Genomic DNA, 15,323 nt, shown 5'->3' on the forward strand with positions numbered 1-15,323 from the left:
GCTTCTACACTTTCTGATGAGAATTTCCATCACTGAAGGAATTACTATATATTTAACCTTCTTTTCAATCAGGCACCGAACTAAGAGAGACTAACAAGCTCAAACTCAAACCCATCAATTCACAGTGCAGGAAGCCCAGGAAGGTGAGTGACTGATGAAAGCCAGGTATCAGCACCCTATATTCCCAACTGCCAGCTGCTATCCCTGCTGTTGGCACAACTATCTCTGACACACCAGGTAGAGTCCATAAAATCCAGATGTAGGGAGCATAGCTCTCACCTGTCACCACGCAGTTCTCCTACTCACAAGCCATCTGATACTACAAAGACCACCTAGGCTCTTGAGCCTTCACTCTCTAGGGAGGCCTATCCATATGTTGTCTTCTTCTTTGGGCACCCAGGACTTCTGAGGGACCAAATCCATACCACCAACATAGCACACCAATCCCTGCCACCTATGTCTGCCAAGAGAGGCACACATTCGCCAGCATAGCAACACCTGTCAGTCACACTTGAATTATTACCTTCTAGCAAGCACGGTAAATACTAACCCTTCTTCCAGACAGATTCAGTTCCACCTTTGAGATTCACGTATTCCCTTGCACCACACAGGTACCCTCTGCTCCATACCTACAACTGAACCACTTGTGACAGCCTGAGCACTATTACCTTGCATTCTTCATCCAACAGATCCAGGATACCCAGCTTTGCTTCTATGAGGTCAATACAAGGTTGGTTATCATAAAAGTCAATCAAGGTCCAAGGAATCTGCTCCTTCATGTATTCTTCTTGCTCCAGTTTGAACACATGCTAAGACAGGAAGTAGAAGGTCAAGGTAAGTGAACTGTAGACACATCTCGACACTTATCTCCCCTGAGCTCTCGGGGAGTTCTGTGTCCTGGAAGATGGCAGATAACTGCCAGAAAAGGTTTGGGCATTAAGTCACAGTCATGACTAGAAATAGCAAAGCTCCGGTGGGTGACTCCCATTCTTATGCAATCTCTGTCTTAGGACATTATAATCATCAGGTGTATTGCTAATCACCAGGAGTCCCCACCTGGTCTGCAGTTGCTTAAATACCCTGAAAGTCCAGACAGAGCGGAGTGGGTCAAAGGCCAAGGGGAGAATCATTTATCTTCTCTACACAGCTGCCCAAGTTACATCCCCTCCCCTAGCAGTGGATGGCCAATTCCAAAATGCCAAGAGGATGGCAAGGAAGAACAGGAGCCCACCAATCTCAGAAGAGAAGCATCTTGGACACCAAGCCAGGGGGAGAGTGAGCACCCCTTCCACATAGGTCATAAACCAAGCCTACCGAATTGAACTGTTGCTGGAGCTTTTCATTGGCATAGTTGATACAAAACTGCTCAAAGCTGTTTATCTCAAAGGTCTCAAACCTGTAGAAGGAAAGAGGCAAAGCCAAAGGTAAGGGACACCATCTACAGAAGGAATCACTTGGACTTTATAAGGCTGCCCTTCTTAATGCCTGCACTGAATTGCATGCTCCACTCTGTGCTTACAGATCTCTTTTACAAATGTCAACATAGGAAATTAGGAACAGAGGGATTACCAGCTATCTTTGTAACCAGAGAAAATACAGTAGGAAAATTCAAGAACAAATATACACGAGAAGGCTAACTATGATTCTCACTCATGTCCACTGTCCACTACCTCTTGGTAGGTGTCTTGGTGATTTTACATTAAAAAAAAATAATCAGAATTATATTTTACCTCCTGTTTTTAATAATTTAATTTTCTACTGCAAATACTTCACCACACTACTCTTGCAAGGTATCAGTTTTGAGGCTTGCATGGGTTAGGGTTATGGGCAAGAATCCTGGGAACTGCAAAGGTTGGGAGGATGTGGTGGTTTGAATGAGAATGTCCTCCACAGGCTCCAAGTATTTGAGCATTTTGTCCCCACTTAGTGCTGCTGTTTTTTTGGGAAGTCTTAGAAGGTGTGGCCATGCTGGAAGAAGCACGTCACTCGGGGAGGGCTTACAGAGTTCTTAAGCCTTGTCAGATTTTCAGTTGCTCTCTACTTCCTGTGTCTGCTTGAAGATGTGAGAGCTTAGTTTCTGTTCCTACTCCAGCCACCTCTGCTGCCATGCCTCCCTGCCATGATGGACTCTTGCACCTTTGGAACCATAAGCTAAGTAAACTATTCCTTTTATAATTTCCCTTGGTCATGTTTCTATCACAGCAACAGAAAAATAACTAATATGGAGGGGGGACACAGGTACACTGCCCCTCCAAAGCCTGAGCCATCTTACCCCAATCCACAAAGACACCTTAGGAGTTGGCAGTGGCAATTTTTTCCAGTGTATGCTGTTACCAGTGTTGCGACAACTGCATACACCTTTTCAGGTTCATGATTCTTTCCTGAAGACACCCTATGGGAATTACCACATCAAAGGGCACTACTTTTTGAAACTGAACCTCCAGAAAGGGAGAACTAATTTATTATTTATCCACCTACCTTGTCACATACAAAAGTGTCATTCTAACACTGGCCAACAGTCTTGTTTCTCTTATGTCATTTTTACTAAGAGTTTATACATAATAAAATATGTTTCAACAGTTCAATGCATTTTTGACAAATGTCATGCATAGTATATTACAGACGGAGATACAGATAAAGAACATTTTCAGATAAAGAACTTTTTAACTGCAAAACTTTCTTGTGCTCTATTTAGGTCACTCTACACTCTCCTTATGCCTCACTGGGAGAGTATTAATTTATCATAGCTCTTTGGTCAATGGTATATATTAACTTTAAATTTTTTTGATTAGTTGGTGTAAAAATGTATTTGAATAACTTCTTTGATCACTGAATTCATCATTTCTCAGTCTATCTAAACATGTCATCTATACTTGCTGATTTCTCTGTGATCCTCAGGAAACTTTGTTAGACTTTAGGACAGGAAAGAAGTCTTATTTGAGCTGTTTATACTTTAGAATATCAACATATTATTGCTCAGTTCAGAGGTTCACAATATAGCTGATGGCTAGGGTAGGGTAGAAGGAGACTTCAGAGAGGAGAGGAGAGTAGATGAGACTTGGTGCAGTCGAGAGAGGGACCTTGCCTATAGGCCATGTAAATGATGCCATGGGTTTGGATTTTCCTAGGGCCAGTGGGAAGATTCTGGAGGATTTCAAATTAAGAAATGATTATCAGATGTGTACCCTAGTGATGGACAGGAGGAAAAGTAGGTCAAGTGAGGGAGTCACTCTTAGAACAGGTACCAGGTAAGACCCCACCAGAGCTTGATCTGAGTTGGTAGCAGCCATGTAACAGAAAGGACCTCTGACACTAAGGAGGATTGGGACAAGGGTACTACAAGTGGCCCAAGAAATTACAGTTATATGTTGGGGGGGACGAAGGGGACTAGTGTGTATGTGGGGGGAGTTGAGGGATAGGAAGGAAGGGACAAATATGATCCAGGTACAATACAAAAAACTATATATGTATATATGATCCAGGTACAATATGTGTGTGTGTGTGTGTGTGTGTGTGTGTGTGTGTGTGTATTATAAAATTTTTAAAAATACTTGCAAGCTTTCCTTTGCCAGGCAAGGTGGCACACGCCTTTAATCCCAGCACTTGGGAGGCAGAGGCAGGCGGATCATTGTGAGTTCAAGGCCAGCCTGGTCTACACAGTGAGTTCAGGTCAGCTGGGATACAGGGAGACCCTGTCTCAAAAGGACAAAAAAAACAAAAAAAAAAAACAAAAAACTAATTCACCTAGACAGAAATGGAATTGTTCATCACACAGGTAGCATCCCAAGTATCAGCAGTTTCACCTCAAGTAAGTGGGGTTCATTTATGCACCAACAGTGACATCAGGTTGAGGGATAGGGGCCAGAAAAAAGCAAGGAGGCAAAGGCTTTTTCTCACATAACATCAAAGAGCCCTGCAGTGGCCTTCCCTAAGAGCACATACAGGGCACTGAGGCCAAGGACTTTATAAGTTCTCCTTTAATGCCATAACAACCAAGAGTGAAGGGATGTTATTAATTCCACCCTAAAGCTGAGAAAACTGAGGCACTGAGGACATTAAACTGCCCAAAGCCAGAGGGTCAGGAGACAAGAGAGTACTTGAATCCAGAGAATCTGATTTCTGGATATTAACTCACGGCGGGACAAAAGTCTGATAAAAAAGGAAGAGACGAAGAGGATTCTTGGAAGGGCTGTAGACAGGAATAAGCATCTAAGGGGAAGCATCTAAGGCATGGGGAATGGGTGAGGCAGTGGTACGACCAATGGGGAGATACTGGGGCCACCAGCCTTCTCCATCAACTGCATGTCCCTACTCCCTTCCCGTTCCCATGGCCACTATGGACAACTGAATTTTATTCTGATAAAGTATCATGCAGCAAGTACTTCCTAAACACCACTCTCAAGCAAAGATGACAGCACTGTCCCTGGTAAAGTCTAGAGAGCATAGGAGTGGGGAGATAGCTCTCTGTACAGAGGCACTACCAAAAACAGATCCACTAGACACCCAACAGGTCCAGAGCAGTGCCCACAAAGCCTCAGGTTTCCTCACACCCACTTCCCCATCAAGGTCTAAGACATAGAAAAGTGGGCCATTACTTTGATATCAAAGGAGTCAACTGCCTGGAGATAGCCACATTAAAGAACAGCCTTTGGTCATGCCCATACAGAAAAATTACTGTAGGTTAACAAAAGAAGATAAAAGATGCAGGTCCATGCTAGGGTGAAGGCCCCCACTCCATCTTGCAATACAGAACAGGCAACAGAAAGACACTATACCTTCCAATCATTACCCTGGAAGATGGCCCTCACAGCTCAGATCACAGTCCTATAGATAGAGTTATAGCACTTATACCTCTTCTACCTAGAGAGGTGGCTGATGACAATCCAAGTCCACAGGAAATTTAATTAATATAAACTACAAGGAAGATAAAAGAGGCAGCCCAGCAACTGGCCAGATAATAGCCAGTGGGTGTGCTGGCAGAGCTCTCACTGAGCTCTACAGATAGAGGATTTAAACGTCTCCCACTTGTCATTTTTTTAAGGTTTACATTAGGAGCACTCCACAAAGAACATTCTCATTAATTTGAGATGGCTGAAATTAGCTCATAATTTCCTTATTTCTAAAGTATTATGTGGTAACAATTCTTCTGCCATCAAGCAAAATTACTGTAATGCTGGAGATGAATGAGGGGCTCAGTTGGCTTGGAAAATGACTAAGACACCTGACCTCAGAAACACAAAGTCAGGGAGACAGGAAAGCATCTTTCACAACATAATTATATTTGTAGTAATTCTGTCCATCAACATAGATGACTTTCTTAAATAAACACAATCAATTTATGGTTCATAGCATTAAAATGCCACAAGGAGATTTATATACTAGAGGGAATTGGATGTCTTCTGTAAAGTCAAGGTTGAGAAGAGTTAGACCAGAATTCTCAGATGGGAGGAATGTCAAAACAGAATAGGCTGAGATGCATCTGCAACCCTGGTGGTGCACTGATCACCCCTGCTCCAATTTCCTTCCATATTCAGAATGTACAGAGTAGTATACACTTTCCTTTTCATTGTACCCATTTCAGGGTGTAGAAAGATCACAAATCCCTCTAAAAATACCACAGCAACTGCTGCTCCATGACCTGGAGAGCCAGTAGAGCAGCATGTGATGCTTGAAGCTGGGCAATAGTATTTCCTCTAGAGTGTGGTCCATAGGAACCAGGATCTGTTGGCTCAGCCTCATAGTTCAGTTTATGAATCATTCTTTGCCATTCTACCTTTGGTAGGTAAAGACATGGATATAGGGGAGGACTAGAAGTCACATAGGAAAGATAATGTGGGGAGATTTGTTCTAGTTGAGTCTAAAAACAGGGCAATAGTTGGGCATGGTGGCGGATGCCTGTAATCCCAGCACTCAGGAGGCAGAGACAGGCAGATCTCTGTGAGTTCAAGGCCAGGCTGGTCTACATAGTGAATTCCAGGCCAGTTGGGGCTACAGGGAGACCCTGTCTCAAAAAGACAAACAAACAACAAACAACAAAAACAAAAAACCAGGGCTATCATGCACAGATGCCAGAAATGTGATCCCACCTCTTTTCAAGTTTTTTTTTTCCATCCCGCAGCCCATGAACTCTCACAAGGGCACCTTGCAGTCTGCTAGAGAGACCGATACTGTGATCTGGTCACTAAACATTCTCAGTCTGCTGGATGGACCTTCAAATAGCAGGAGTTTAAACTGCTCATGTACTTCTCTGTCTATATGCTTCACCCACAAAGCTTGTTCTTCAGACAGAACCCAGTTCAAGACACCACTCTCAGCCAAGCAGTTTGCCATTATCTTAGTTTCCTCCTTTCATACCTCAACTCCATGGGGAACAGAAAATACATACTCTCTAATACTCCTCTCCTGCCCATCAGTCAAACTGTTCCAAGAACAGCAAGCACTGCCATGAAGAGCAAGCCATGTCCCTCTGCCCTAAAAGGATACGAGGAAGCTGTCTAGAAGCCACTACAGTAGATGAGACCCTTTCAAAGGGGTGCAAATTCATGTGATCTAGGCTTTTGGAGGAGAGTTAGGTCCAGTGTGCACAGGTATTGTAGGTATAGACAGAGGAAAAAAAATGGAGCTTTATCTGAGCCTTCAAAGCATGAGGCAGTCATAATCCAAAGAGTGTCAGGTGTGTCTAACCCACAGCCCACAAGATAGTTGTGAATTCAGCCCAACACAAAAATCATAAACTTACTTAAAACATTATGAGATGTTTTTATGATTTGTATGTACAGGTGTGGGTACATATGTACGGGGGTAAACGTGTGCATGTGGGGACAGAGGTCAACACTGGGTTTTCCTCAATCACTTTTCCACCTTTTTGAGACAGCATCTCTTACTGAACCTGGAGAGTTCACTGATTCTGCTAGACTGGTCAGCAAACCCCAAGATCTTCCTGTCTCTGACTCACTAGCATGCCTAGCTTTTTTTTGTTTTTTAAACGTGGATGCTAGAGATCCAAAGTTAAGGCCTCAGCTTGTACTGTACTAATTAAGTCATTTCTCCATGTTTTTAAAAATTATTATTTTTATTTCACGTGAATAAGCATATTTCTTGCATATAGGTAGGTGCACCCATGTTGTGTAGTGCCCACAGAGGTCAGAGGAGGGTGGCAGATCCCATGGAATTGGAGTTACGGACAGTTGTTAGCCTCCATGTAGATGGTAGAAATCAAACCCAGGGTCCTCTGCAAGAGCAGCCAGTGCTCTTAACCATTGAACCATATCTCCAGCCCCTTGCCATGATTTTTTTTTTTTTTATAACTTAACTGCATAGTTCTCAAGTGTGAACATTACAGATGACAACACTGTTTTGCAATGTCAAAAGGCAGGGCACCTCTGCATGAGTCTAAAAGGTTGAACTTGGCTTTGGTGTACTCCAAGATATAAAGCTCTCTTTCAGAGCCCAGGAGAGTACAAGACGAACCTAATAATGTCACAGAACCTGTGGCGTATGAAGCCACTGCGCTCAGCTAGCCATGTTTGCCCTGAAGATGTGTCCTGTAACCTTCTGGGCCTTCTGGAACTGGGGTACTGTCCACAAGCTAGAAGGTAAATGCAATCACAGTTTGTCCCCTTCATTTCCTACAACACCATTTCATGAAGGTCAGGAAGAACTAGATAGACTTTTCTGAGTAACTATATTGGGGATGCAAACTTTAAGTTTCTTTTGGAGAGTAAAACCAAAAATACAAGATAAACCAAAGGAAGAAAGTTTTCTTCCACTAAAAAATGAAGGCAAACACATCTAAGAAAGTTGCTTTAAAATGCATAATTTGAGTCTATGGAATGGAATATGTGTAACTCATATTTTTACTAAGGGGTTAATAAAGATTCAGAATATGTAGCAAATCCCTAATACCCAACAATAAGAACAAATATCCCGGTTTAAAAGTAGGAAAAAAAATAACTTAGATGGGGGAATGGAAAGATCGCTTAACAGGAACACTGGCTCTTCTTCCAGGGGACCTGGGTTTGATTCCTAGCGCCTGCATGGCAGCTAACAACTATTCGTAACTCCAGTTCCAGGGTATTCAATACCTTCTCTTGGTCTCTGGGGGCATGGCACTCACCTGCTGCACTTACATACATACAGGCAAAGCACTCATACACATAAAAATAAAACAATATAAAATAAAATTAGACCGTTTTCTAAAGAAGATCTATGAATGGCCAAGAAGCACATGAAAAGGTAACAAAAATTTTTACTCACTAGAGACACAAATGAAAAATCACAATAAATTATCTCATAAGGATGGTTGCTATTAAAAAAATAGAAAATAGTGTTGTTAAAGAAATAAAAACCCTTGTACATAGTGAGAATGTAAAATGTAGATTTTACAGAAAACAAATTAGTTTCTCAAAAAATTAGAATTATCATATAGCAGCCAAAAAAATTAGAAGTAGGGCCCTGAAGAGATTTTTGCATGCCCGTGTTCACTGTATTACTCACAATAGCCTAGAGGTAGGAATAACTCAAATATCCATCAATAGATGAATGAACAAAATACTGTATTTGGCCTTTAAAATATTATTTAGCCTTTAAAAAGGAAATCCTGTCACAGGCTAAAACAAGGATAAACCTGAGTACATTATGCTCAATGAAATAAACTAGTCACAAAAAGATAAATGCTACATAATTTCAGTTAGATGTGATTCTAACATAGCCAAACTTACAGACACAAAAGAGAATGACAGTTGCGAGGATTAAGGAAGGAGGAAGTGAAGATCTATCGCTCAGTGGAGACAGAGTTTCAGTTTTGAAAATAAAAACCTTCTGGGGAACCTTTGTAACATAAATATACTTAATAATACCTACTATATAATAAAAATGGTCAAGGTGCTAATTTTTTCATAACTTTTAAAAATTAAAAAATGTGTATCATTAAAGAGCCAGGCACAGTGGTTCATGCCTGAAATCCTACCACTTGAGGGGTAGAGGCAGGATGATTAGGGGTCCAGGATCAGCCTCAGCTATAAAGTGAGTTCAAGGCTGACCTGGGATACATTCAACCTTTTCTCAAAGGGGAGAAAACCATTAAGGAACTAATAGTGCTAATATAGCACTAGGAAGTACACAAGAAAGTTAATACATGGAACTGGGAAGGACAGTGTGATGATAAGTGCTGTCACCTGGGAGATAGGCCTCTGGACATGCAGGTAGGGGATTATCCTGATGACATTAACTGAAGTGGAAAGACCCATCTTAACTGTGGGGGAGACCATCCCTTGGGCAGGGGATCCTGGATGGTATGAAATAGAGAATGTGAGCTGAGTCCCAGCAAGCATTCATCCAGTTTCCTGATTGAGGAAATGACTGCGACCAGCTACTTCAAGCTCCTGCTGCCCTGACTTCCCCTACAATGATGGGCTGTACCTTGAACGGTAAGCAGACAAACCCTTTCTCTCTTCAGTTGTTTAGTCAAAGTATTTTATCATAGCAACAGGAAAGAAAACTAAGACAGAATGCAAATCCATTTCCTACTTCCCAGAGTTCAAACTTCCTACCTCCTGCCCTACCCTTGCCCCCACTGTTCCTCAGCATAACATGTCCATTTACTATGTTCTCCATTGTCCTCCACACAAAGGAATTGGCCACAGCCAAATCCTGGTACCTTGAAAGCTGAGGTTAAAGACAAGAAATATAATGTGCATTTTCCCCAAATCAAGCTATTAATTTCTTGTTGCCTCAAGGAGAGAAGAGAATAAAGGATTATCACTGCAATTAATGAAGCCAACAGAGGCAAATACTGGCTAATCAACAGGAAAGGAAAATCCAGCCAAAAGCTGCCTCTATCAATGTCCATCCCCTGCCTGGTAGGAAACATCCCACAGGGAGTTTCACAGGTCCTTATTAAGGAGAACAGCTTGGCTTGGCATAAATTGTTCTGGATATTGCTAGTTTTGTACTTTTCTGGAGCTCAGACAAGAAAAGAAGTCATCCTTACACCAAGACGCTGTATGTCTAGAACTGGCCTGTTCAGAAGGCCTGCAGAGGGTCCAGTGGCTAGTGGGCTATCAGTCTTGCTAGAGGAAGCCACATTTTCTGCTCTGCAAGCTACCTGCCAATCAGAGGATGCCAAGTACAGACATGCAGTGTGATGCTGGCTTTTGTAGTACTCACTTGTATATCTGGATAAGTACTTATTTCATTATGGGCACTGATCTGTGTGATAACATCTTAAACATTTATAGATAAATGTGTGGCAGCTCATTCACAGTTCAGAACCCTTTCGTTTATTTTTCCAATGTATTTTTTACTTAATTTCTGCAGATTTCATTTAAAACATTTTAATCATATTTGGACCTCCCCTATCTGCAACCCCCATAGCCCACTCACAGGATTTCATGTATTCTGTCAAGTTTGTGTATCCAGCTGTCTATCAGTGTGAGTTCATTCACTGGAGCCTGATCAGCCTGTCTAGTGTCTCTCCTTTAAAGAAGATCAACTCTCCCTCACCCAGGAGTGAACAGCTAAGGTTGGGGCCTTATGCCCATTTCCCTAGCTCTATGCTGTTTTTTAACTGATTGAGCTTACATGGGTCTTGTACATGTTGTCACCATTGCTATAAGTTCATATGAACAAGTTCCTATAAGCCTGTAAGACTGATTCCTTATGGCCATGCACTAACCTTGGCTCTTACAATCTTTCTGTCCCCTTTTCTGCAATGGTCCCTGAGCCCTGGGTGGGTGAGGTTTAATATAGAAGTCCTATCCAGGGGCATACAGTATTCTGTGTGTGACCAGTTGTGGAACTCTGTACTAGACTCTGCTGTTGCAAAAGAAGCTTCTTTGATAAGCAGTGACTGATATACTTGCATATAAGGATTTTGTGTTTGATCCACAAATGAGACAGAACATACCTCGCTTGTTCTTCTAGTCTGTTACTTTACTTAGTACTCTTTTGAGTTCTGCTCCTAGATTGAGCTTCAGTGATGGGTAACATCCTAGACAGGCATTGTAGGTCATCTGCATAGTTACCTTACTGGAAGGAGTCAGTGGCCACCACTAGGGGTAGGGGTAAGAAGTGAAAGAACATTTCCATTCTTATTTCCTAACTTTGTGCATTTCTAACCTAAAATGAAGGAAACCCCTCACTCCTTCCCTCTTTAAGAATGGAGTGAACCTGACTCAAAGACATCCTGTTTCTCTCTAGATACCTTTTTGACAGTGCTGAGTAATGAAAACTATAGCCCCAGGCCTTGGATTCCACTCTTGATACTCTTACTTTTTGATGAGGAAGAGTAAGAAATTAAGAGACATCAATTCAAGGGCATCTTCCTTGGATACTAAGGAATCCCATAGGTAGCTGATAATGAATGAGATAGTGAGTTTTCTCTCTCTTCATTGGTTGATGGTTAGAGATAGGGATAGAAAATGCCCCAAATGCATATATTTCCTGATGCCACATAGAACGGGATGTTCCTTCAAGAGACTTATGGCTCTTAGGTTTAAGGGAAGTCTAAGAATTAGAATTAGTCTAAATCAGGAAGGAGGCAGTTACAGAAGGCAGAGGGATGGCATTATGTGTGTTGTTTACTTCCAGGTAACCAGGAATGACCACCTTAAAAAGTTCAAGGCCAGCCTGGTCTACATAGTGAGTTCCAGGACAGCTGGGGGCTACAGGGAGACCCAGTCTCAAAAAGACAAAAACAAACAAACAAACAAACAAACAAACAAACAAGCCAACAAAACAAACAAACAAAAAAACCAGGAGTAGAGTCAGCCTAAGAGAAAGACTGTGTGCTGCAGGCAGAAGACCTGGAGGGGCTTCCTAAGCCCTTTGGAGCCCAGTTTCATCAGGATCTCCAGATGCTGGAAATGGAGTTGCTGTGTTTATGCTGTTGGATTTTGGTCTTGCTTTAGTTCAATCACTCCTTGCTATTTTTGAATGGAGATGTTTATTCTGTGCTATTGTGTGTTGCAAGTATGTTACTCATTTTTTATTTTATAGCAGCTTATAGTTAAGGAACTGCCTTTGGTCTTGGATGAAATATGGACTTTGAACTTTTTGCAATTGTTAAAGACATAGGAACTTTTTAAGTTGATTGAATTTTTGCCCCATCATATCAACATGAGACTTTGGAATCAAAGGTGGAAGGATATGACTTAAAGTGATGCTCTTGCATGTCAAGTTGATAAGAAGTGGAGTTGCGATGGTTAACCTCAATTATCAACTTCATGAGATCTAGAATCACCTAGGAGATAGGTCTCTGGGCACACCTAGGGGGTTATCTTGATTATGTTAACTGAGGTGAGAGGACCCACACATTGTGGGTGGCACCATTCCCTGGGCTACAATCCTGAACTATATGAAAAGGAGAAAGTGAGCTGAGCAAAAGTGTTCATGGATGTTCACTTCTTGACTGCAAATGCAGTGTGACTTAGTTGCCCCAGATTCCTGATGCTAGACTTCCCTGCAGTGATGGAATATAACCTCAAACTTTGAGCCAAAATAAACCTTTCCTTCCTAAGTTGCTTTCTAAAAGGCATTTTATCATAGCAATAGAAAAGTAAAACGGGTAGGTTAGGAGAATTGGTTCAGATGCTACAGCCTGGGTTTCTCTGGGTCTTCCTTCAAAATGTAACACGGAAAGTCAGTGTTTGGAGAAATACTCAAATTGGAAAATAACACAGTATCAATTACTGACAACTGTGCAGTAAGCTCTAGTCCGGTATGCTCTCACAAAGCAACTAGAAGGACTGCACACATAGTAGTTCTACTGATCAAAGGAGAAGGAATCTGCCCCGCAGAGCCACTGAGGGAGTGCATGGCCCACTTCTGGTTGCTCCTCACTAGCCACAAGGCTTCCTTTCACACCTTGCCTTTCCTCCCATCTTGACTGTACTCCTGTTCTCAAAATGATGTAAATGGGAGAGTCATCATTATCTTCTCCATCCCCTTCATATCTCACCTCCTGGATAAAACTTGCCCTGACTGCATAAACAAGTGTGGTGACCTCTCTATCTTCAACTTTGAAATCGCCCAGATAGCCCTTTCTATAATCTCTTCTGTGGCCCCTTGTACTACTTAATTTGTGCACAAGACTTAACTCTTCAGCATGTTCCTGGGGCCTTTGTGATTCTAAAGTTTCATTCTTCTCTTCCATCACATGCAGTATGGTCCAACATGAGAACCACAGCACTAGATGGAACTGGGAGAACCTGTCTGTACATAGGAAGTGGCTGCTTCAAGGGAGGTCTCCTTTACTCCACCCTTACCACAGGTCAGTGACAGCAGTTCCACCCCACTAACCTGTGCTTCACTACAGTGTCCCTGTTCTCAAGATGCTGCATTTCTATGGGTTTCTATTTTAAGACAGAGACATGACTTCTAGGATTTAAAGATCTAGGAGAATTTAATCTATTCTTAGCTTAAAGAGGGCAAGGCGGCAGTGAGGAAAGTGCAAGGGGGAGCGGTTACAGCTCTGTTCGTAAAACTTCAAGTAAGTCTAGATGGATCTGAAAGAGCCTCAGAGAGATGGCTCACAAATCTCACTTGAAGCTACAGAAACTAAAGACCAGAAAGAGTCTGTGATCTGTAGTCATTCAGCTACTGGTGGCAGCCTGGATAGAGAAAGTAAGTCAGATACACTTTCCTCTATGCTATGCTGCCTCGGCCTGAAAAAAAAATCACAACTACAAATAATAGTTCTTTCAGTCCCCCCCCCCCCCCCCCCCCCCCCCGGATTCCAAAAAGAAGAGAAACCTCAAGAACACTGACATATAGCACCAATCTGCATCACTGAGAAAAATGAGTATTAGAATAATCACCTTGATGGATGACAGTCAGTGAGACCAAGGGAGACACTGAACTAGAACCCAACAGACACAAATATTAACAGAGGCTTCCAGAATGAGGATGAGCAAGTCAGTGCCCTCCTCAAAGTCTGTTTTCTAGTAGTGAAGATGGATGCCCAAGATGACTTGAAATCCCTGTCTGTACTTGAGAAGCTGAGGCAGAAGGATTTCTAGTTTGAAGCCAGCCTCAGTTATATAGAAAGACCTTGTCTTAAGAAAAAGTGATGTCTAGAGCATCTATCAGTGGGGTAGGAGTACTGGAGTTTTGACATGGTGCATTCTCCCTTGGGAACTGTCTCTGTATTGTAAGACACTTAGCATCTCTGGTCTCAGGTCAACAGTGACTCTATCTTGACAAACCAAAATATCCCTATATTTTTAGGTCTCTTGGTTGAGACTCACTGGGAAATTCTTGAGGCCACTGCTGGCTCCTAAATGCCAACAGAAGCATATTGATGACCAGCAGAAGGAGCAAAAGCTTGGACAGCAGGCTTACCCATAGATGTCCAGGACCCCAATGAAGGAGTGCTGCTTAAGGGAGGTATGCAGGGCCTTGTTGATGTGCTCCACAATCCAGCAGAACAGCTGGGCATAGATGTGCTTGGCCAGGGCGTTGCGTGCGTTGACCACTTGCTGTAGGGACATGGTCTTGACGTAGGTCTCTGAGGTGGTAACCAGTTTGCGATGGCATAGCCAGTGCTCCATCTGACTGTGCTCTACTCCTAGCAGACGGCAGAAGTTGCTTAAGTGCTCATCTTCTGGCTGGGAAAAGGATGACAGGATCAGGAGGGGAATGGTAGACAGGCTCCTTTGCACAGTTTCTCTCCTACCCAGAGCCAAGTGCCTCCCAGCTCTGTGGAATCCCACCTCCTCCCATGCAGTCTTAGTTTCCCCACACCCATCAAGTGTAGAGCCTGAGTAGTGTTTCTCAAATGGGTCATTATACCTGCAAATGATCAAAGTATCAAGGCTGTACAAAATAAAGCACTGTGTGCACTGCTCTTGTGCCCCCCAAACTGCTAGGCTGTCACTGGGTAATTGGTAGGAAACAACAGCCGGAGGGAAGAGAGCAAGATGGAAACTGACAGCCTGGAATGGTGAAGCATCTCAGAGTCAGGAGCCGACACAGCAGGTAGCAGACACATACTGGGCAGAGAGGATGCATCTGTGAAGCACCACACACAATGCTCATAATGGTCCAGAAAGCAGTTCTCGACCGCCTACTCAAAACCCTTCACATACAAGCTCCAGGTTTGCCTAGCATTCAGCCACCACCCACTCCCAGGCTTCAAGTCCCCTTCTATAATATGGATCAATGTGGGGACTATCTTCTGGGTGAGCGGGATACGGGAAGCATGCTGGTGTTTTACAACAGTGTCTTCCAAATCATACATGATGTCAACAGATAAGAAATATTTTTTTAAAATGGTCAACATCCTAAGCCATCAGGGAAATGTAAATTAAAACTACTTTGAGATT

General features: G+C 42.7%; 1 protein-coding gene across 2 annotated transcripts in view; it reads right to left on the minus strand.

The window, feature by feature from the left end:
• The window catches only part of Myo5b (myosin VB), a 361,461-nt gene that overhangs the window by 123,325 nt on the left and 222,813 nt on the right, over nt 1–15,323 (minus strand). For both annotated transcript variants that reach the window (XM_029557950.1, XM_029557949.1), the window contains exons 10-12: nt 14,341–14,606; nt 1,315–1,396; nt 669–809 (exon numbers count right to left, since the gene is read on the minus strand). In XM_029557950.1, the coding sequence (XP_029413810.1) occupies nt 669–809; nt 1,315–1,396; nt 14,341–14,606 (489 nt within the window). The remainder of the gene's footprint in view (nt 1–668; nt 810–1,314; nt 1,397–14,340; nt 14,607–15,323) is intronic.

The sequence above is a fragment of the Nannospalax galili genome, unplaced genomic scaffold, assembly GCF_000622305.1.
Source record: "Nannospalax galili isolate Female #2095 unplaced genomic scaffold, S.galili_v1.0 scaffold1228, whole genome shotgun sequence".
NCBI classification, from domain to species: Eukaryota; Metazoa; Chordata; class Mammalia; order Rodentia; family Spalacidae; genus Nannospalax; species Nannospalax galili.